This window comes from Protopterus annectens, chromosome 1.part1 (genome assembly GCF_019279795.1).
Source record: "Protopterus annectens isolate FY-2018-M chromosome 1.part1, PAN1.0, whole genome shotgun sequence".
Taxonomy (NCBI): Eukaryota; Metazoa; Chordata; order Ceratodontiformes; family Protopteridae; genus Protopterus; species Protopterus annectens.
In genome coordinates this window covers 1,556,482,958-1,556,506,807 of record NC_056726.1, presented here as the reverse complement: position 1 = coordinate 1,556,506,807, position 23,850 = coordinate 1,556,482,958, and the positions used below count along the sequence as shown (strand labels likewise).

The 23,850-nt window shown below is 45.1% G+C and overlaps 1 protein-coding gene across 1 annotated transcript in view; it reads left to right on the top strand.

The window, feature by feature from the left end:
* SRRM1 (serine and arginine repetitive matrix 1) overlaps nt 1–23,850 on the top strand; it is a gene marked incomplete in the record, with an annotated part of 1,602,281 nt that overhangs the window by 1,530,789 nt on the left and 47,642 nt on the right. The window contains 1 exon segment of the mRNA XM_044083096.1: nt 793–936. Within this exon segment, the coding sequence (XP_043939031.1) occupies nt 793–936 (144 nt within the window).

Below are 23,850 nucleotides of genomic sequence, written 5' to 3'. Positions count from 1 at the left end.
CGGCGAACTTGGTTAGCCATAGTCCTCCTGTGTTTGCCTGTACTTCTGAGAAGTATATGCCGAACAGTAGGGGTCCCAAGACCGAGCCTTGTGGAACATGACTTGTGACTGGTTTAGAGTCTGACCTGGAGCCTGCTATTCTTACCGTGTAACCTCTGTAAGCCAGTTGGCAACCCATCTCGTGACATAGGGGTTTATATTCAAGCTGGTGAGTTTTTCTGTAATACCCGAGTGGGGAATGGTGTTGAAAGCCTTGGCAAGGTCAAGGTAGGCTGTGTGAACCACCTTTCCCTCGTCTATGGCCTTGGTGACTGTCTTGAAGAAGTCAACCAGGTTTAGTAGGCATGATCTGCCCTTAAAGCCGAACTGGGTCGGGTCAAGTGTTTGGAGGTTCCCAATGTCTTTGTTAATGAGTTCCATGATGATGCGCTCTATATCCTTGCAGACCAGGCTAGTCAGGCTTATGAGGTGATAGTTACCAGGGTCAGTTGTGGCCCCTCCTTTGTGGAGAGGAATAACCGTTGCTGTGCGCCATTCCATGAGCACATAACCTGTGGAGAGGCTGAGGTTGAACAGCGTGTTTAGGTGGGGGGTTCCCTGACTGAGAACTACATAGTCATGTTGTTTGCTCATGAAACACTGTTTCACCTTTTTAATTTGTCATGGTAGTGTGTTTGTGGAATGGGCAACTTGTTTGATATGGTACTTCATGAACAGTACTTAGTATGGAATGTCTTAACATGCATTTAGTGTTGTGTGATAATGTATGATTAACAAAACTATACATTACAGAATTCTGACCAAGAAGTCGGTGGGAAAAAAAAGAAGAAGAAGAAAGATAAGAAGCATAAAAAGGATAAAAAGCACAAGAAGCACAAAAAGCATAAGAAGGAAAAAGCAGAATCAAGTCAGGATATGGACTTTGATCCAAAAAAGGCAAGCTGTCATTTTCTGTTTCTGGAGATGTGTTAATAGTCAAGTCTAGGAGTGCACATGGTGCTATGTGCAAGTACCGTGTGTGCCTTTTTTTTTGCAGTATTTTAACTTTACTCTTGGCTCACTGTTAATGGATTATGCCAATGAACTGTGACTGAATTTATCAGCTTTTGTATTCCTGTATTAAATATTTGTCTTAGCAGAAGTTATTGCTAGAACTAATTTATTTGCCAATTTTTGGCAGCCAGTTTCATTATTTAAGGTAGCATTTCTTTTTCCCTGCCCCTCACAGTCTGGATGTAGTTTGTCTGGCCTCCCTTATAAACTGCTTGCCTTCTTAAATCAAATTTTGTCTGAACAAGGGCTGTCCTTTTAATGTAGGGCTACAGGGACAGGCTTCTGTGTGATGTACATAGACACAGTCCCTTCCTTCTTAATGCATTTTCCCACGTTTTTAATGTCCTTGTATCGGAAAACATCTAGCTCTTTCAACAGAGTAGTTTTTTTCTGAATATAACTGTTTTGGTGATGGTTAAGTAGAGAATCCTCATTGTAGTTGAATTTTTCTGTGTTTTTTTTTTTTTCAAATGGCAGCACAGTGTTTGATTCTCCAGTTAATTTCTCAACAGTTTGCATGCCCTTGCTTTGTCTGCATAGTTTTTCACAGTGTGCTTCAGTTTCTTGCCATATCCCAAAAAATGTCCATAGGTGTGTGAGCGAGCGAGCTCATGGGGTGGTACCCCTTCTGAATGAGTTTGTGTGATGTTCTGGTAATTCTTCTGAATGAGTTTGGTGACTTCTTCGCAGTCCATTGCTGCAGTCCTGACTCTGACCAGGTATCGGGCTGGTCAGGCGCATCAGACTGGGCCAGACTGGCGTTGCCGGTACCCACGCATCAGACCGAGTCCAGTACCAGTCATATCTACCGCTGTTTTGACAAGAGCAGATTCTTTTGTGCAGGTTGGAGTATTTCCAAAGCCGCGAAACCCGGAGTTTCGGAGTTATTTGGCCGCGAGCTAAGTACGGCTAGAACATTTTGGTTTTACTTTGGTTAGAAACATTCAGTTTTTTCAAAATCAGTATTTTACCGATGTCAGAAAACAGAATAACGTATTTCTTGGGAAACAGATACCTATGCCTTGTATCATACTTGTGTATACCTTGTTTGTGCGTTGAGCACGACGTTGTTGGTTGCCGCCTTGTGCTTAGGTCAACAAAAGCACGCTGTGCCAGGTTAGTGTTTGGGAAGCGTTGCAATTATAAAATGCCCGTGGGATGCCGCCCGATGCTCGAAGCGCGCCTCCAAGAAGCGCATGAAGCTGTGGGTTGAGGGCAGAACCGGGAGTCGCAGTCCCGTTCGCGGTTCTTCAGAAGCGGAGCGGAGTGGGAGGTTTTGCCAGGAGTTTCCTCAGGGAGTCCCAGGTTACAGGATGATACTCTTCAGGAGGTAGGCCAGGCTGAGGGCTTCTCAGGCTGAGGGGCTTTCCTCTCTTCCCCTCTCTTCCTAGAGCCTCTCCTTCTGTTGCCAAAACTTCTTTAAGAGGTAGGCCTAGTTCAGCTTCAGTGGGGGGGCTTCCCCTTGGTTGGGTTCTGTACCTAGAAACATATGCTTAAAATGGCAGAAGATTTGATTTGATTGGTGGGTTCTATGCCTGCGCCTGATAAGAGGCCTAGGGTGGAACCAGAGTTTGAGCAATGTGGTTTTGATGCCTCGAGCCTCCTTGCAGTGGCTGCTACCAGTTCTGTTCTTATGAGCATGCCTGGTTCAGGTACAGGCTCTCCTCGAGGGTGGCTGCTACCAAGGATTTTCTTTTAGGCATGCCTGGCTGAAGGATGTTGTTTGGATCGCCTGTGTAAAGACATTTTAAAAGAAAAGGGCAAACAAACTAAAGTGTAAAGATCGCCTGTAGCATTTTGCAAGTGCAATGGAGGACAAATAAGTCTATGCAACTGACAAAGATTTTGCAGGTGCAGCCACCTCTGGGCTCCCAGTCTTGGCCTGCTGGGGGGGGTGGACATATCCAAGTTTATGATTCCTTGTCAGGGGTGGAACAGACGTAGGCAGGGCTCACAGTTCTTCAGGGAGGTCAGTCAGTTCTGTAAAGACCCCCCCTTTCCAGCTGCCAGCAGATTCACGCTTGGCAGCTTTCACGGGAGGCAGCTCCTTTGGGATCAAAGAAAAATTGGGATTTAATTAGACTGTCTTAATTAAGAAAAGACAAATTTACCATGGATAGACAAATGATTTTGTTTATCATTCACTTTCCTTTCAAAGGCATGCTTGCTACAATGTCTCAAACAAATGCGCAAGACGCTCCAAGAGGCTCACAAGAGCTCACAAGCAAGTTTCTCAGTTACTTCAATTCAGCCAGTATCTCAGCCAGTCCTTGTATCAGAGTTCCTGTCGCCTGTTCCTTGTACCAAGGAGACCAATTTTGAAGATATTGAAACACGTTATATCTGGACATTATTTACCCATCCTGTGTTCTTATCTGGACATTTACGTTACAAGAGCTTGACGCACTGCTGCTTTACTCTGCTGGGCAAAGATCTTTAGATGCTAACTGAATCGTTAGCTTAAGTCATGTGAAGAAGCATTTGTCAGTGGTGCCATCTGCTCTCTCAGCGAACCTCATGTTCACCTTTGATACATTGCCTGGCCCCATCAATTACAAGAGTTCTGGCTCCAGTGATGAGCTTACTTCAGGCTTAGAATTTTCAAATCTATCCTCCATCTCACTTCTGACCCTCTCTGGGCTCAAGAAAAAGAAAGTTCTTCTACAGCACCTGATCAATATGTTCGTGCTAAGATGATGCTAGGGTATTCTGTGAGCGAAATAAAGTCCAGTCTAGTACCCTCTCAAGAATGAGTTTGTGTGTTTTGCCTGTTGAATTTGAATGCCATGATGGACTCTATCTACTCTGCATTGAATTATGCAGGTAATAAGAGAATGAGTAAATGATTTTTCCTGTTTGATAGAAATAAATAACACACACACACACCCTGTCTGCCCCCACCCCCCCCCCCCCCCAGAACTTAAGCCATAAATGTATTTGCTCAAAACAGAGAACCAGAATTGGACAGTATTCCATTGCAGGACATAGACCTTGGGGCACTATCAAGCATTTCTAGTTCATCTAATGGTATGCTTTTTTGATGTGGGTGAAAACGGGAACATCCATAGGGACACAAAGGGGGACGTGTGAATTCTGCATGAAAAGTGCCCTAACCAGGCACTGAACTGAAAAACAAATGTGCTGTGAGGTAGCAGTGTCCACCACTTGTACCATTCTGTATGTATACATATGTAGTAGATGTCTGCTGTAAGGTCAGTATTCATAATGTATGAGATTCTACCACAGGCTGGCATCCATATTGGCCAAAGGTCCAGAGCTGTTTTATATGCATTAGGGCACAGGCTGTTGTCCCCACCACATGAGATGGACTATAATGTGTTGGATAAATGGGGCATCAGTTTATGCCATGTTTATTTTTTTCTGCAGGCAAGGGCATATCTTAACATGCAAGTCAGAAGACACACTCTTTGACTTGCAATCCCGGAGGTCCTGTTAAAAATCTTTAAAATGATAAATGCTCTTTAGGTAGAATTTTCTTGTGCTTTCTCAATAGTTTATGTCCTGAAGTGATTTTGTGAGTTTGCCAGTAAAACTTGTTGGGAAACTGTTGCACTTTCCATGGTATGACTTGTGTAGATCTTTAGAACCACTCTGAATGTGAATGTTAAATCCTGTATGAAGATTATCGTTGCAAGTGTCTTTTCTGCTTGGAAGTATACCACTTGTTGGTTGGTTGTCAGATCTCTGCAAAGTTAATGAGGAAAATCTGTAAAGGTAAAGTTGTCACACTGAGAACATGGCTGACAAGTAATTTGATTCTATGGCTTAGACATGGAAGCAGTCATCTGCCTTGTTTTGGGGGAAATCTCTCTGAGAAGACTAACAAAAAAAGAGCAGCATTATCATGAGGTCAAGGGAGAAAGGAGTCTCCGGAAAGAAACTAGGGAAAAGAGAGTTGCCCTATAACTGCATTACAGAAGTCCAAGCATGCTTCAACCGTGGTGGAGGTGTTTGATCTGTCTACTGGCCACTACCTGATTCTTTTGAAGGTAGGCAGGTAGCTCTTCATATGTCTTCTGGTTGAGCACCAGGAAGAAGGTGTTCTACATTTGCCTTTGCTTAAAGTGGACTTCTGACCACATGATGTAGATAAGCACAGGGTGTTATACCATAGAGCCTTAACGTATCTTTTCACTACCATGAAGAGCATGTTTTCCTGAGCAAGCCAGGATCCTAGTGGGGCCGTCCCTTCTCCTAGAAAGAAACTGTACACACCTTTTTAATTCTGGATTTAAAATGCTTAGTCAGGGAATCATCCCAGCAGTAAGAAATGGCAGTGAACAAATCTTTGTTACCCTTCCCCTCAGAATGGATCATGAGGAAGAGGGACACCATACAGGTTACAAATCCATCTTCCTTTTCCAACGAGGGTAAAGGAGGTTCACCTTGTGTGTCCCAAATGTCTTCTTCCCAGGGTGCACCTCACTTCAGGGGACTGTCTCATCTGGGTCCCAGTAAAGTGACTTATCTTTCTTTCTCGTAAGGGTACCCCTAAAAGTTATGTTTAAATGTGAAACAAAGATCATTGTCTTATAACTAAAAGATGCTTTCATTGCCTGAACTTTGAGGAAACTAGTCCCATGTCAATTTTTTCAGTATTTGGGAGTTCTGAACATGATTTCTTTAGCTGCTTCATTACAACCTGAGTGTTAAGCTTGCCCCCCCCCCCCCCCACACACACACACACACACACACCATCTAGATTCTGTGAAGTGCAACACACAGTATCTTTACAGCAGTCCAGTAGCAGGTAATATTTCTTTGGGGGGCACATAAAAGCAGTAAGCTCCTTCAGGCATTCATTGTGCACAGGCAGTTTAGAGGATCACTATTTCACTTAAAGCATATTTCTGGCATCTGCGAGGAAACTGGAGCAGTCAGCAAAAAAAAAAATGCAAACACATGGAGAATATGCACATGCTTCAAAGAAGGCATCCTAGCAAAGAAGTAAACTTAGAAAGGAAGAGCAGTGAAGCAGCTTTAGGTTTAACACAGGTATTTGAAAGTGAATGCATTTCTATGCAACACATTTAGTTTACAGTGGCAGAATTTGAAAGACTCAAGGAAGATGATGTTTGCTAATAAACTATTTTCAGTCTTCTCTGCCTGTTAGGGTTAAAGCTTGTCTCAATGTGAAATTGGTTGGAAAAGTTTGAAGGCCAAAAAGAATTCTGATGCTGTTATTACAAATATTTCTCAATAGGTGTATTCTTATGGTAACAGCTCCAAATGTAGTGTTTCTGTTAAAACACTTTTTGTTCCTCATTTAGAACTGTATTTTAAGATGGACTAAAAAAAGAAAAAAATATATATCCTTGTTTCCCGCCTTTCCTGACCTAGAATAGTCCCTAATACAGGCATTGCTGTATTCTGGACTTTAGAATAGTTCCTGTGTTGCCCATTTCCTTGCTTGGATAGAAGGAAGCTTCTTTCTTCACCAGTGGGAGTGGGGAGCTTTGAGCAGCCTATCTGTCCCTGGAGGAGTGATCTCAGCACAAGAATCTTGTAGTTTATTGGCCGTTTTGGGCTATTTTCTAGCTCTTTCAAGTCCCCTGTATAAAAACCCGCTTTGGTGCGTTTTTTCGCTTGTTCCAACTCAGCAACAGCTACTCGTGGTCCTGCACAGTGGTGCTAGCAGCAGAGAGACGAAAAGAGTGACTGCTACCAAGATTTAAGTATATTTTACTGCTATTACCTGTACGACCGTCTATTCTCGCCGAAAAGCGAGTTTAATCTGCTCTTTTGCCTGTTTTAAGCTTGTTTTTGCAAATTTCATACCTGCACTTTTAAAGTTTGTCTTTTGTTTGAATTTAACTGTTGAGGCTGCTCACTCAAGTGTGCTAGCCTGTGTTAAGTATTTACTGTGCATTTTCTGCTGTTTGTTTTGTAAAAAAGAAAAAACAAAAAAATATCCTTTTAGAAAAACCAAAAAAAAAAAATCCTTGTTTTCCGCCTTTCCTGACCTAGAATAGTCCCTAATGCAGGCATTGCTGTATTCTGGACTTTAGAATAGTTCCTGTGTTGCCCATTTCCTTACTTTGATAGAAGGAAGCTTCTTTGTTCACCAGTGGGAGTGGGGAGCTTTGAGCAGCCTATCTGTCCCTGGAGGAGTGATCTCAGCACAAGAATCTTGTAGTTTATTGGCCGTTTTGGGCTAATTTCCAGCTCTTTAAAGTCCCCTGTATAAAAACCCGCGTTGGCGCGGTTTTGCGCATAGTGTAGCATCGGGCAGCGCCGCTCAATCAGGCTTAAACCATTCTCGGCTCCACAAAGTGTACTCTTCACTTTTTCCCTTAGATCTGCTCTATCTCTCAAAGTAAGGACCCTACTTTTAACCTAAAACCCAGCACTTGCTCATACAAGCAATTATATAAGTTAGCACTAATAAACTAAAAGCACTACTTCCTCATATACTCCCTTGGAGTACTCGTCCCCTATTGGTCCTTTTTGGTCAGTTATAAAGGAGTTACTTATACTAGACCGGCATGTCCAAAGGTCAGTTGCTGGTTTCCTCTCCAGTCCAGCTGGTGAATCTGGGAATCCTGAGGCAATGTTACAACTGCCTCATGTACACAGACACCCCTCTCCTCCTCCCAACAAGTACTAATATATGCGAGAGATGCAACCATATAGCCAAACTGGAGGCTAAGCTCTCTCAACGCAGTACTGGCACAGCCAGTCAGGAGGAGAAGGTAACCACACACACACCACAAATCCAGTCACACAAAGACCTACCACATCAGCAAACCAAACACATAAACACACTAAAACATACTCGGAGGCTCTAAATACAAATCTGCCTAAGCAGCAGAGACCTCCATAGCAGACATCCAAGAAACCTTTACCCCAAAACAAAACAAGTGTAACACATACTTCCCAAAGTCAGTGTGCCAAACAGTCACAGCCCTTAAGGCTAAACAACACATCTGATACACTTGTAATAGGTGACTCTATTGTCAGACACACTGACGTCCCACTCACCAGGCTGAACAAGGAGAAGGTCACGGTGAGCTGCCTGTCAGGTGCCAGGATCTGCCACATAACACAAACACTCAGGTCACTCCAAAGCAAGTACAAATATGACTCGGTCATTGTCCATGCAGGTGTGAATGACCTGAGACGTACCTCCCTGGACTACATGAAAAGAGACATAGAGGACCTCTCTGATCATGTAGCCCAGGCAGGTATGACCCTGACCCTTGAGTAGCATCTTACCCTCACCAAGAATGATGCCACAGTATAAAGAAAAAATGATCAATTTTAACAATTGGCTAAAGTTCTGGTGTCATTCAAAGGGGAACCAGTGTCTGTCTGCCTGGGATGACATGCTCGACAAGCCATGTTGCTTCGCAAGGGTCGGCTTGCACATGTCACCTTTGGGCTTTCGGATACTGGCAAAGGCTCTTGCCACCCCCATAGTGCCTTTTTTAGGCAAGGCTCAAAAGACAAACCCACCTCCATAGACAATGCAAGGAAAAATAAACTAAGGGTAATGCTACTCAACGCCAGAAGTCTAAACCTCAAAATGCAAGCACTCAAATCTCTCCTCAGTATGGAGAATATCCATGTCTGTGCAGTAACAGAGACCTGGTTCAAGGCTCCCGAGAGCACCCCAGCACTACCAGGTTATACCTCATACCATGCTTTTCGGCCCCAAAACTCGGACCGAACCACAAAAAGAGGGGGAGTATCCATATTCATCAAGGATACCCACACCTCCAGGTTAGTGGCACTGCACGAAGCATCGGAGACCATCCATGTGCAACTAACAGTGGGCAAATCTGCCTTTCAGTTTGTAGCCTGCTACAGACCACCATCCCAAACTCAGGAACCTCACTTGGCTTTCCTAAAAGCACTGGCGAATATGAAGGTCTCTCCAAACACCTTTATATTGGGTGACTTCAACTACCCAAACCTAGACTGGGAGCACTACTCAAGCCCCAACACCCTAGCCCAAAGGATCCTAGAATTTATAAACTCAAATGCTATGGAACAACTAGTCACCACTCCCACAAGAGGGGAAAACATACTGGACCTGATCATCACAAACATGGGGACTCTATGCTCCACACCAGAGGTACACCCCTCATTGGTAAGATCGGACCATAAATTAATCTCTGTGGACATCCACATCCCAACCCCACCACCAGCCCAGAAAACCACAGTGAAAAACTTCTCAAAAGCTAATTTCACACTTCTCAAAACCGAGGTGAAATCATTCAAAGCCCCCAGGCCAGTGGAAACTACGGCCCAAACTGCAGAATCCTTTATAAATGCATTCTATGGACACCTTCAGGAATGCATGGATCATGCAATCCCAAGTAAAACCAAGACCCAATCCTCCAAAGGCAGGCGTCCTGTCTGGTGGACCCCAGCCATAAATAAGCTATACAACAAAAGGAGGAATCTACTACAGGATAGAGCAAAATCCCTAAAAAGGAAGGCATCACTGATCAGTACTAGCAAAAAACTACGGTCCCACATAAAATCATCCAAGGCCAGCTTCGAGAGAAAAATTGCATAGGACACTACAGATAATCACAAGGCCTTCTTTAGTTATGTTAGGAACCTGGGTGGCAACTCCCAGTTATGTTCGGAGTTAGTCCAAAATGACAAAAAATACACTGAACTCACAGACATTGCCAACTTCCTGGCAGACAGGTTCAGTGCAAACTTCTCCCCCCTTCCCCCCCAAAAGAGCAAATATCTATCCCAGCAGAGTTTTGTCTCCCTGGCATCTCAGATGCTCAGGTGAGAGCTGCCCTCTCCAAAGCAAAAAACACAGCATCAATGGGACCGGGCGGTGTCCCGGGCTGGGTCCTACACGAGCTCCAAGAAGAGCTAGAACCTCATATAAAGTTACTGTTCAATCTCAGCCTTACTACAGGATATGTACCCAAGGAATGGCGTACAGCAACAGTGGTCCCACTCCACAAAGGTGGTGCCTCAACAGACCCTGGAAACTATCGCGCCCCATAAGCCTGACTAGCCTGGTCTGCAAAGCTATGGAGCGGATCATCGTGGAACTCATAAACAAAGACATTGGGGACATACAGACGCTAGATCCTACCCAATTCGGCTTTGTTAAGGGCAGATCCTGCCTCTTGAACCTGGGCAACTTCTTCGAAACAGTCACCAAGGCCATAGATGAAGGGAAGGTAGTCCACACAGCCTACCTGGACCTCGCAAAAGCCTTCAATACCATACCCCACTCGGGCATCATAAATAAGCTCTCCAGCTTAAATATCAACCCCTATGTCATAAGATGGGTTGCAAACTGGCTCAAGGACAGAACCCGCATGGTCAGAATTGCGGGAGCCATGTCAGACTCTAAACCAGTCACAAGTGGCGTCCCACAGGGCACAGTCCTGGCACCGCTCTTGTTCGGTATATATTTTTCTGAGGTACAGGCCAACACGGGAGGACTATGGCTGACCAAGTTCGCAGATGACTGCAAACTGGGTGCCATAATCGACTCTCCAGCTGACACAAACATCCTCCAAAAGTGTCTCACAGAGACAGATAACTGGTGCCAAAGCCATGACCTAAAGCTAAACGCCAAGAAGTGTATAGTCATCCCCTTTGGGAAAAACAAAGTGCCCATAAATTACCACATAGGCGGTAATCCTTTAAGTACGGAGGAAGTAATTAGGGACCTGGGAACCCAAGTTGATAGTAATCTCTCCTTTGACAACCACGTTGCCAAAGTGGTTAGAAAGACCTTCTATATAACCCACCTTATCATGAAAGCATTCACATCTAGATCAAGTGAGGTCATTGTGCCCCTTTACTTATCACTCATCTGGCCCATAATTGAATACAATGCCCCACTTGGGATGTACCTTACCCGACACCTGCAGCAACTGGAAAGACTCCAAACGTACCTCACCAAGAGGATCAAGGGTCTCAAACAGATGACCTATGCTGCTCAGTTAAAGAAACTCCAGCTCTACTCAGTTGCAGACCGCCTACTTAGAGGTGATCTGTGCCTGACGTATAAAGCCATGTCCAACCCAGAATTAATGGACATGCTCCATCTCAAAAAATCCAAATCCACTAGAGCTGCGCGCTCAAGGGACTTGAACCTCAACACAGAAATTAATAGGACATGCTGGAGAGTCAGATTTATAACCCAGAGGCTCCCAGCACTCTGCAATAGAATCCCAGTCCATATCAGGCAGAGCCCCTCACTGACTCTCTTCAAGAGGAATCTTGACGAGTGGATGGGAGATCGTAGGTTTAACCCGGGGATCACTTCTGTGTCACTACTAGACAGAGGCACAGTAAACTAACCAAAAAAAGGGCACTGTTAAACTAATTTTAAAGGGTGGGGAAAGCCAAACACACTCTGGCTAGGCTGATAAATGCCCTAGGGCATATAGCCTAGTATCAACCTATGAACCTAATAATGTTTGAAATTAAATGTGTTGTGTTAAAATATTGTCTATTTTCATCCAGCTCTATAGCATAGATGGATGAAGCCATGACTTGTGATCCAGAATGCCCAAGTCTGAATAGTAACTCAGGACTCGAGTACCCATGGTGGGGGGTGTGCATCAGATGTCAGCTCACCCACACTGAAGGGAAGGAGAATGGTGGATGTTCTTCATGTTTCACTGTTGCAGTCATTACATTTGGGTTATCTGCCTGCAGGTAGCCCTCAGCCGGCCTGATTATCGAAGTCTTGGATCCCTGCGTCGGATGCTGTCCCTTCTTCCATGACGTCAGGGGTGTAAAACATGCAGCCAACGCCATTACATCAGTCTTTCTTATTGTGCGGTGCCCGAAGCGGAAGCAGATGTTCATCGTGCATGCAGCTGCAGTCATAACAGATGGGTTATCCTGCCGTCAGGCGGGTCCTCGGTCGGCCGAATTCCAAAGTCTAGGTCCAGCGTCCATTGTTGTCGCTTCTTCCCTGACGTCAGTGCGGCAGGGGTATAAAAGAACCAGCCGACGTCATCTTCTTCAGTCTTTCTTGCCGCTCGGTGCCTGAAGCAGAAGCAGTTCGCAAGTGCCGGTCAGCCAGCTCCTGAGATTTACGAAAATATTTCAGCCGAAGTCTTCTTGAAAGCTAAGTACCCGTTGGGGAAACTTTTCTTGCCTCAGACCGATGTCAGACAAAGTTGATAATTGCATTTCATGTGGGAAGCAAATACGCATAAGGATTTCCATTCTTTCTGTATTCCTTGCTTAGGCCCAGACCACAACGTCTCGGCCTGCCGTTTTTGTGCTAGATTCAACAAACGCACTATTAAGCGTCGGGCGGAGTTCGCCCACCACTATTTTGGTAAAAATTTAATTACATTATGTCGTCGGATACTCCGACTCCAGTTTTGAGTAAAAGACGCAAAGATAAGGACTGACATACGAGGTCCGCGACTTCTACCGACACCACGCTAAAGCCGACTACCGGTGCTCCGGTTCTCAGCGAGGCGCCTACGCAGCCCCTGAGTACCGATGACGCTTCATTACCGGTGTCTTCTGTGCCCGAGGTCGCAGGCTCCTCGGCCCCCATTCCGACTATAGATACCGACGCTACTCTTGGCGGGGAAACTCAGAGTTTAGACAGGCCTGCCACTTCTCAAGGTGTCTTCAGGCCTTCCTCCTTTTCCATTAAGGCTTTCACAAAATCTAAAGCAGCCATGAAAACTAAAAAACAAGGACCACAGACCCCCTCTCAAGGCCCCATGCCTAAAAAACAGATGCTCAAAATGGCTGAGGATTTTATTACTCTTATCAGGGGTTCTCAACCCCCCTCAGACAAAAGGCCCAGATTGGAGGAAGACTACCCTTCCTCAGATCAAGCCTCTATTACCTCAGAACATTATGAGGACCAGGAATATACATATTCCCCTTTTGAAGACTCTGATGCAGAGGAGTCCATTCCCTCGGTCTCCCCCCCGAGGACTATTCTTTTGGGGAAAAACCCTACATACCTTGAGGGAACACTTTCACTGGGAAGGCCAAGATTACTCAGATTCCAAGAAAAGGCTCGGGGATTTTCTCTTGCTTCCCCAGCACAGGCCTCTGGCTATCCCTCCTGTCTTAGATATATTAGATGATGTGTACGCAGAAGCCAGCCTCAACCCAGACTCTTTACCTCCAGCTCCTGTTAAACCTGACAGGTGTTACCGGGTTCCTGATTCACACCAGTTCATATACAAAAGTCATGCTGCTGACCCAGAAACTATTTCACAGGGTCCCAAGGGAATTAAGGCCTCTACTGCTAAAAACCCATTACCTTCAGAGAGAGATTCCAGAGCTTTAGAAAGGTGGGGGGAAAAGGTGTACACCTCGGCCACTTTAACTATGAGGGCATTAAACTGTCAGTTCCATATGTTAAAGTATCAACAGTTTTTGTTATCTCAGTTGAAAAGCAAAATGACACAACCTGAGCAACCAGATTTAAAGGAGTTGCAGGATTTGTTGCATAGTGCAGAGCAAGTGGGTAAAACATACCTTGCAGTGTGGTTTTGATGCTTTAGGGGCCTCATGTAGAGCTGCTTTTACAGGGTCTGTCATACATAGACATGCTTGGCTCAAAGAGCAAACCTTACCAGATCATGTCAAAGCTAAATTACTAGATACACCTCTTCAAAAAGATGTATTGTTTGGTGTTAAAGCTGAGGAGGTACTAAAGAAAATGGAGGAAAAGGCAAGATCAATGCAAACAGTGAAAGATTTCCTACAGGTACAACCTCCACGTTTCAGCAGAAACTGGCCTTCAAAAAATTGGTCCTTTCCAGCCACGTACAGACCTCAAAGAGGCAGATACAGGCGCCCGAGGGGTAGAGGGCAATCTCAAGGATCATTCAGAGCCAGACAATGGCAAGCACCAACCCCAAGAGGTGGAGAAGATAGATCACAGTCATTCAGAAAGTAAACACAATGACTTTCCCCTTTGCATGCCAAGCAAAGCTTTAATGGTAGCACCTTTAGGCGGAAAACTGGCATTATTCTCAAAAAATTGGCATATTGTCACAAAAGACAAATGGATCCTGGATATTATAGACAGAGGCTACAGATTCCACTTTCACACCCTACCAAAAATGAGAGGCATGCCAAACCTGCCGCAAAATCAAAGGGTAGAGGCACAAAACAAATTTCAGCTCTCATGGACATGAAAGCTGTTCAAGAGGTACCTGCAAAAGAACAAGGTCAAGGTTTTTATTCCAGACTATTCCTGGTACCAAGGAAGGACAAAGATTGGAGACCTATTTTAGACCTATCCATCCTAAACACATATTTACACGTACCAAAATTCAAGATGCTCACATTACAGCAGCTTCTTCCCATGCTGGGCAAGGAGTCTTGGCTGGTAACATTGGACCTCAAGGAGGCATACCTGCATGTCCCTATCAGACAAGATTGCAGAAGATACCTCAGATTTCTTGCAGGTTCAACCCATTATCAATTCTGTGCATTGCCCTTTGGCTTATCTACTGCGCCCAGAGTGTTTACGAAATGCCTGGCATTAGTAATTGCCTTCTGCAGACTTCAAGGGATACAAATATACCCATATCTGGACGACTGCCTGATCCAAGCGGACAGCAAGCACATACTTCTGAAACACCTGGTGTTTGTAATAAAAACTGTTGAACTTTCTGGGATGCACAGTCAACAAAAAGAAATCAAAACTAATACCCTCTCAAACAATAATTTTCCTGGGTGCCAGCTTGAATACAAACACCCAGATGGCCTACCTCACGCCAGAGAAGCAAGGGCAACCATCTCAATACTTCAGCAAAATGGCAACCTTCACTAGGCTGACTGCAAGGAAAGTCCTGCAGGCTCTGGGATTCATGGCATCTTGCATCCTGCTGATCCCATGTGCAAAGCTGCATATGAGGAAACTTCAATGGTACCTAAAAAACTTATGGTCTCAACACAGCCACAGTTTGGAAACAATTATACCACTCATTCCATGTCTTCAAAAGAAATTTATGTAGTGGGCTCAAGCATGCCAAAGAAACATAGGTCTCCCCTTCTGCATACCTCAAGCAAATCAAATCATCACAACAGACGCCTCGGACTTCGCCTGGGGGGCGCACATGACAGATCAGTGCATTCAGGGAAAATGGTCCCAAAAAGAGAAGCACCTACACATCAATCAAAAGGAAATGCTAGCAGTGCAAAATGCTATTATGGCCTTCAGAGACCTACTGCATCCAGGCCAGCTATTGATAAGGACAGACAACACCACAGTGATGTGGTACATAAACAAACAGGGAGGAACTCATTCATACCCCCTGTGCAGACTAGCCATGTCCCTTTGGAACAGCTCTGGAATTACAAATCCAACTTCAAGCACAATTCCTGCCAGGGAAGGAAAACACACTGGCAGACAGCCTAAGCAAAAATGTGACAGATCCACACGAATGGAAGTTGCATCCTCAGGTTTTCGCAAAGATAACTCAGGCATGGGGACAGCCAGACATAGATCTCTTTGCTACCCACAGAAATTACCAACTGAAAAAAATTTTGCTCAAGGACCTATCATCCACAGGCCTGGAAAGTGGACGCACTTTCTTTCAATTGGACAACATTGACAGTCTATGCCTTTCCACCTCTCCCTCTGCTGCCCAAAGTTCTATTAAAAGCCAGAGCAGAGAGGCCAAACATGATTCTCATTGCTCCAGACTGGCCAAGACAACACTGGTATCCACTCCTGAAGAGCCTGACGCATTCCCCACCATGGATCCTGCCTCTAGTGCCTCTTCTGTTGTCTCAGCACAACTTTAAAACTCTTCACAGCCAGCTAAAGACCCTCAACCTAGCCACATGAAGAATCCCTTGATTTCCCAACAGACCCTCCTCTCCAAGGAGGAGCAGAACGTCATCTTGGAGGCCAGAAGACCTTCTACTAGAAAAGCCTACTCCGCCAAATGGAAACGGTTTTGTGCATGGAATCAGAAAAAGGGCCTGACTCCTTGGGTAATAAATTTACCTCAATTATTACAGTACCTAGCTGAGATGTTAAACAGTGGACTTTCCTTCTCCTCCATCAAGATCCATGCTTCAGCCATTTCTGCACAATACAACACAGATCCTCCTTTATTCTCTCATCCTCTCTTAAGACAGTTCCTCAGAGGGGCTAAGAATATAAAACCCCCAAGGAAACCACCAGTACCTGCTTGGGACCTCAACTTCATTTTGGAAAAACTGACCCTGCCTCCATTTGAGCCAGCTGCTTCAACGGAACTACAATATTTGTCATGGAAAACAGCCTTCCTTCTGGCTATCACCTCAGCATGCAGGGTTTTGGAACTACAGGCCCTCATGGCTGTGCAACCTTTTATCATTTTCCATCAGGACAGAGTTTCCTTATGAACCAACCCTTCCTTTATGCCTTGAATCAGACTATCCACTTACCTACCTTTTACCCTAAACCACAAAACAAAGGGGAAAGACTACTACATTCCTTGGACATTCACAGACAACTTCGTTATTATTTGGGAAGAACAAAGCCATTCAGAAAATCCGAGCAACTCTTTGTGTCCTATGCTACAGGTGCTCAAGGAAAGGCTATCTCCAAACAGACAATCTCAAAATGGATAGCCCACTGCATACGCTTTTGTTACTCATTTCATGGAAAAACTGTGCCTTCAAGCATCAGATCCCACTCCACAAGGGCCACAGCTACCTCTGCAGCTTTCCTCAGGGGGGTTCCTACTAAGGACATTTTGGAAGCAGCCACTTGGAGTTCTGTGCACACTTTCTCAAAACACTATCACCTTCCACTTTACTCTAAATCTAGAGCGGGCTTTGCCACAGCAGTCTTGCAGGGCATCATTGCTCCTTCTAGTTCCACTTAGTGCCTGCCACCCCTTTTTAGCTTTGGGATTCTACCCATCTGTTATGACTGCAGCTGTATGCACGATGAACATAGTACAGTTTTGTACCTACCATAAATGTAGATGTTCGAGTGCTAATACAGCTGCAGTCCAGGTTTCCCTCCCTCCATCCCCTCTTAGGACAGGCCTAATGACAAACACCTTCACATACAACCTGATTGGGGTATTCTTTTATGGTGTATTTGCTTGCAAACTACTGTTTTTTGATTATTCTATATTGCATTATTACATAAGTTTATGTTTTGCCTTCCTTCTGGGGGCACCTGACATCTGGGGCAAGAAAAACTGAAGAAGATGGCGTCGGCTGGTTCTTTTATACCCCTGCCGCACTGACGTCAGGGAAGAAGCGACGACAACCGACGCCGGACCTAGAATTTGGAATTCGGCCGACCGAGGACCCGCCTGACGGCAGGATAACCCATCTGTTATGACTGCAGCTGTATTAGCACTCGAACATCTACATTTATGGTAGGTACAAAACTGTACTTTCGCAAGTGCTGGTTTCAGAACTGAAATATTCAAAAAAGCTAAGTACCCCGTTGGGGATCCTTTTTCTTGCTCTAAACCGATGTCAGTAAAAGTTAACAATTGTATTACCTGTGGAAAGCAAATACCTCATAAAGATTTTCATTCGTACTGCATTCCTTGCTTAGGCCCAGTCCACAATGTCCCTCTCTGTCGGTTTTGTGCCTTATTCAACCCCCAAGCTGTTCCTCGTCGGTTTATTTTTGCAGCAAATTATTTTGGTACTCAGTAACTGTCCAGAAATTTCTTCGGTAAGCCATCCCACTACCGACATTCTGAAAAAACATAAAGATAAACACAGAGACGGACAGCATAGGTCCAAAGCTGCTGACGACGCTTCCGATAAGCTAGTTGCCAGTTCGCCGGTACTCAGGTGCTTTCGCAGCCCCTGATACCCGCTACTTCAGATTCGCAGGCCTCTACTGAGACCCATTCGCAGTCCAGTATGCTGCGAGATGCTTCTTCGACCATGGAACCTGCGGATGTCCCTAGCTTGGATGGGTCTGGAGCTGCTGTGCGGGCACTGGCTTCTGTGGGGTGTGTTCAGGCCTACTGACTTACATTTCATGCTGACGCCATCTTCTTCTTCAAGGCCTAAAACTCGACCTACACCTAGAAAACAGATGTCCAAACCGCATTGTCAGGCCCATATGCCTAAAAAACAAATGATAAGAATGGCTGAAGACCTTATTACCTTAATTAGGGGAAGCCAGCCTTCACCCTCTAAGAGACCTAGAACTGATTTTCCTTCTGATTCTTCTGATCAGGATTCTGAAATTTCTGTTTCTTCTGATTACCAGGATTTGCCCTTATCTACTTATGAAAATTCTGATGCAGAGGACTACATTCCCTCTGCTTCCCCTCCAGAAGATTTTTCTTTTGGTGAAACCTTGCACACTCTTAGGGAGCATTTCCACTGGGAAAGCCAGGATTATTATGACTCCAAAAAGAGGCTTAGGGAATTCTTACTCCTTCCTCAACACAAGCCTTTAGCTATCCCTCCTGTCCTGGACATTGATGCTTTCTTGGAATCTAGCCTGGTCTCAGACACCTTACCTCCAGCTCCCAGGAAACCTGACAGGTGTTAGAGTACCTGACTCTCACAAGTTCCTCTTCAAGAATCCTACTGTGGACCCAGAGACCATTTCCCAAGGACCTAAAGGCATTAAGGCTACTACTGCAAAAACCCTACACCCCCTGATAGAGATTCCAGGGCCTTGGACAGATGGGGTAAGAAGGTATACACTTCTGCTACTTTGGCCATTAGGGCCTTAAACTGCCAGTTTCATATGTTAAAGTATCAGCAACATGTTATAGGACTACTTAAACAGAAAATTATGTTGATTCCTGACTGTGCTGAAAGTAAAGAATTACAGAATTTAATGCATTCTGCTGACCAAGTTGGTAAACATATTTTGCATTGTGGTTTTGACTCTTCAGAAGCATCTTGCAGGGCTGCTGTCACTGGGTCTGTTCTTAGAAGGCATGCTTGGCTTAAGGAGCAAAATTTGCCAGATTATGTTAAAGCTAAATTACTGGATGCTCCCTTAAACCAAGACCGCCTGTTTGGCAACAAAGCAGAAGTCGTCCTTAAAAAGATGGAGGAAAAAGCTAAATCTATGCAAACTGTTAAAGATTTCCTGCAAGTACAGCCTCACAGATTTAGTAGGCATTGACCTTCTAAGAATTGGTCCTTTCCTGTCTCTTCCAGACCCTCTCAGTCCAAACCCAGGAACAGCAGACCACCTAGACTACAGTCTCAAGGTACTCCCACTTCGAAAGCTGGAAGTAGTAAGACACCTCCCTATGGAAAAATGTCACAATGACTTGATTTTAAACCTTCCAAGCCCTGCTCAACTGCCTGCTCCCTTAGGGGGAAAGATCGCCCGGCATGCAAAAAACTGGGAACTCATTACCCAGGACAAATGGCTTTTAAATATAGTTTTCCAAGGATACAAATTCCATTTCCACACTTTACCAACCCCAAACAGTTGGCCAGACCTACCCCCAAATCAGTGGGCAGAGGCTCAACAGCAGGTTCTCTCTCTTCTAAGTATCAGGTCTATTCAGCCTGTCCCAGCAGAAGAAAGGGGACAAGGTTTTTACTCAAGACTTTTCCTGGTACCCAGAAAAGACAGCTCCTGGCATCCTATCCTGGACCTCTCTATTCTAAACACCTTTTTGGTAATCCCAAAATTCAAAATGCTAACACTTCAACAGCTGCTTCCTATGCTAGGCAAAGATGCCTGGTTGGCAATTTTAGACATAAAGGAACCTTACCTGCACATCCCAATAAGGGAATCTTGCAGGAAATACCTATGCTTCAAAGCAGGCTCCATGCACTGTCAGTTCTATGCACTTCCCTTTGGCTTATCTACTGCGCTCAGTGTATTCACAAAGTGCCTAGCTCTAGTCATTGCATTTTGCAGGCAAAGAAATATTCAAATATACCTATACTTGGACGATTGTCTAATTCAGGCAGAAAGCCAGGACATGCTACTAAAACGTCTGGCATTTGTAAAGAAACTTCTAACCTCACTGGGGTACACCATAAACGAAAAGAAATCTCATCTAGTACCCTGCCAGCAAATTATATTCCTGGGAGCAAGCCTGAACACAACTTCCCAGATGGCTTACCTCACGCCAGAGAAACAAGTTTATTTGACAGCCTTCTTCAAACTACTGGCCACAAAGACCCAGCTATCTGCAAGGAAAATCCTGGGGTTCATGGCCTCTTGCATTCTACTAATTCCATATGCAAGACTGCATATGAGGAAACTACAGTGGTATCTAAAAAGCCTATGGTGTCACCATTCTCAGGACCTGGAATCAGTGATTCCTATCATTCCTTGCATAAAGACAGAGTTCCTTTGGTGGGCAGAGGCCTGCTACCACAACAAGGGGCTCCCATTCACTCTACCCCCTGCCGCCCAAACCCTAACAACAGACTCATCAGACTATGCATGGAGGGCTCACTTGGCAGGGCAGTGCATTCAGGGCAAATGGAGCCCGAGTCAGATGCACCTGCATATCAGTCAAAAAGAAATGTTAGCTGTACAGAATTCCCTGACAGCCTTCAAGGACCACATTCTTCTAGGACAATTATTGGTAAAGACAGACAGCACCACTGTTATGTGGTACATAAGCAAGCAGGGGGGAACCCACTTGTACCCTCTCTGCAGACTAGCCATGGCTGTGTGGAACACAGCATTAAGTGCACCTACAAGCTGAATTCCTGCCAGGCAAGCTAAATTCACTGGCAGATGACCTAAGCAGAAATCTCATGGACCCACACGAGTAGAAACTGGAACCAAAGATATTCAACCTTTTGAGAAACAAATGGGGTAATCCAGAGATAGACCTGTTTCCCTCCCCCCAGAACTACCAATTGGACAAATTCTGCATATGGACTTCCCACAGTCAAGCTTGGAAAGTGGATGCCCTGTCCTTCACCTGGGAAAGCCTCTCAGTTTATGCCTTTCCCCCCTCTGTCTCTCCTCTCGAAAGCTCTGCTAAAGATCAAACAGGAGAAACCAAGGACAATACTGATTGCACCAGACTGGCCACACCAGCACTGGTTCCCCCTCTTGTGCAGCATGTCATTGCTGGAACCATGGCACCTGCTTCAGACCCCTTTCCTGCTGTCCCAGCAGGAGGGCCAGATTCTGCACCCCCAGCTTCAAACCCTGAACCTTGCAGCCGGGCTAATTCCTTGAGCTCTCCAATAGCATCCCTCAGTAAGCAGGTGCTAGGTGTCATTCTGGAGGCAAAAGGAGTCCTAGTACTAGAAAATCCTATGCTGAAAAGTGGAAAAGATACTGTTACTAGAGCTAGACTCCGGGGATGGGCACAACAATGCCAAGTTTACTGCATATACTTCAGTACTTAACAAAGATGCTCCACAAGGGCCTTTCCTTCTCGTCAGTAAAAAATTCATGCCTCTGCCATTTCAGCACATTATAATACTGAACCACCCCTCTTCTCTCACCCCCTGCTAAAGCAATTCCTCAGAGGGGCCAAAAATTTAAGACCACCCAGGAGAGCCCCTACTCCAGCCTGGGACCTTAACTTTGTATTGGAAAAGCTCACTCTACCTCCTTTTGAGCCAGCTGCAACTGCAGAGTTGAAATTCCTTTCTTGGAAAACAGCCTTCCTTCTAGCCATCACTTCAACAAGAAGAATGTATGAATTACAGGCCCTCATGGCAGTGGAGCCCTTCATCATCTTCCATGCAGACAGGGTGTCCCTCAGGACCAGTCCTTCCTTTATGCCCAAGGTGGTGTCTAGTGTGGCCCTTAATCAGTCCATTCATTTGCTTACTTTTTTCCCTAATCCACAGAACAAAGGAGAATGAATACTGCACTATTAGGACGTGCACAGACAACTTAGATTTTATTTGGACAGGACTAAGCCTCTTAGAAAATCTGAACAGCTGCTAGTTGGCTTTGCTGCAGGGGCAGAGGGGAAGGCCAGAGGGGAAGGCCATTTCAAAGCAAACCATTTCTAAGTGGATAGCCCATTGCATTAATTTCTGCTATAAGCACCATGGAAAACCTACCCCACAGGGGATAAGATCACATTTCACCAGGGTTACATCTACCTCTACAGCCTTTCCCAGAGGTGTCCCTACCAGGGACATCCTAGAAGCTGCCACCTGGAGCTCTGTACATACCTTCACCAAGCATTACCACATGCCTAATTTTTCTAAATCCAGAGCTGCCTTTGCCACTGCAGTCTTGCGGGGCTTAATAGCTGGTCCTAATGCTCTCTAACTTCCTCCTCCCTTCCTTAACTTTGGGAATCAACCAAAATGTAATGGCTGCAACAGCGAAACACGAACATAGTACAGTTGTGTACACTTACCATAAATGTAGATGTTCGAGTGTATTCACTGTTGCAGTCCTGGTTACCCTCCCTCCAGCCCCCTGACTTCTCTTGGCTATACCTTTCTTCTTGTTTAGTGTATTTCACCTTTCTGGTGTATTTGCTTTTTGTTGGAGTTGTAACCTAACATATAATTGCTTCCCATTATGGGGGTACCTAACATTTGGGGCAAGAAAACTGAAGTAATGGCATCAGCTGCATGTTTTATACCCCTGACTTCATGGAAGAAGGGACAGCATCCGACACAGGGATCCAAGACTTTGATATTCAGACCGGCTGAGGGCTACCTGTAGGCAAATAACCCAAATGTAATGACTGCAACAGTGAATACATTCGAACATCTACAGTTATGGTAAGTGTACACAACTGTACTTTCTGACAGTCTACTGCTCTTGCCACTGGCAGGAAGAGACTTGTATGTAGTGGAAGGCCTCAAAAGACCAGGAAAATGGCTTGGGTGCTACTTATTTGATGGTAGCTTTGTGTGGTTTTGTTGGTGGTGCTGTGTGAATGCTAAGGAAGGACATAGGAGGGCCTCACAGTAATACAAATGAGTGTCAGCCACCAGAGGTGGGGCTTAGGGTGCAAGGGTGGGAGACACCCTTATATCCTACAGCTTGGGAGAATGTAGATCCCGTCATTAAACACAGATGGCTGTGCTTGGGAGTAGTGGCAAAGCCAGACCCTTGAGCCATTGTGATTGGGATGGTATTCCCTGCCCTTGGTGACACACCGAGGGCAGAATGCAGGTATAGGTCCATAGGTGTTTACTAGGCTAACGACCACAAGGGCCTTTTTAAGCCTAGCCATGCTTCCCAAATCTCTGACACGTTTTGATACCCTTGATAAGTGTAAGCAGGGGTTTGGGAGATGAACCGGTTGCAGGTTACCTGGATCCATTAGAGACATAGGTGCCAAACCAGGGCTGAATTTCCAGTTTCCCATCCAGTTGTCCAAGTTGTATTTGAATTGGGTTAGGGAGGAACTCTGCTTCGCATGGATGGGGAGCCTGTTGGGTAGATGCAGTAGTCTCTGGGATACATACCTATCTCCCCAGCAGGACCTATTTATATCACAGGCAAAATTTAAGTCTTTAGAATAGAATGGGTAATTCTGGTGTTTTTGTGAATCTGCAAGAGGTCCATCAGAGTGTGGTCTGACAGTGCCCTGTATGCCAGGTATAGATCTCCCCTCAAAAGCCTGTAGGAGACAGAGTACAGGGGTAGGGCGTTGAGGCGGTCTGCATAGGACATTTTACTTATGCCCTGTATTCTTTTTGTGAGGAACCTCTGTGGACGTTCCAGTTGTTGGATATGCCTGATTAGGTACATACCAAAGGGGCATTGTACTCATAAGTCTGATGAATGCCAAATACAGTGGAACAATGACTTCCTTGGACTTAGATTATAAGTTGCGCAGTATAGAATCATTTCCTCACCACTGTAGACACATGATGGTCAAAGGCTAGATTTCTGTCTGTGTGTCCCTAAGTCCCTGACTACTGGGTCAACTC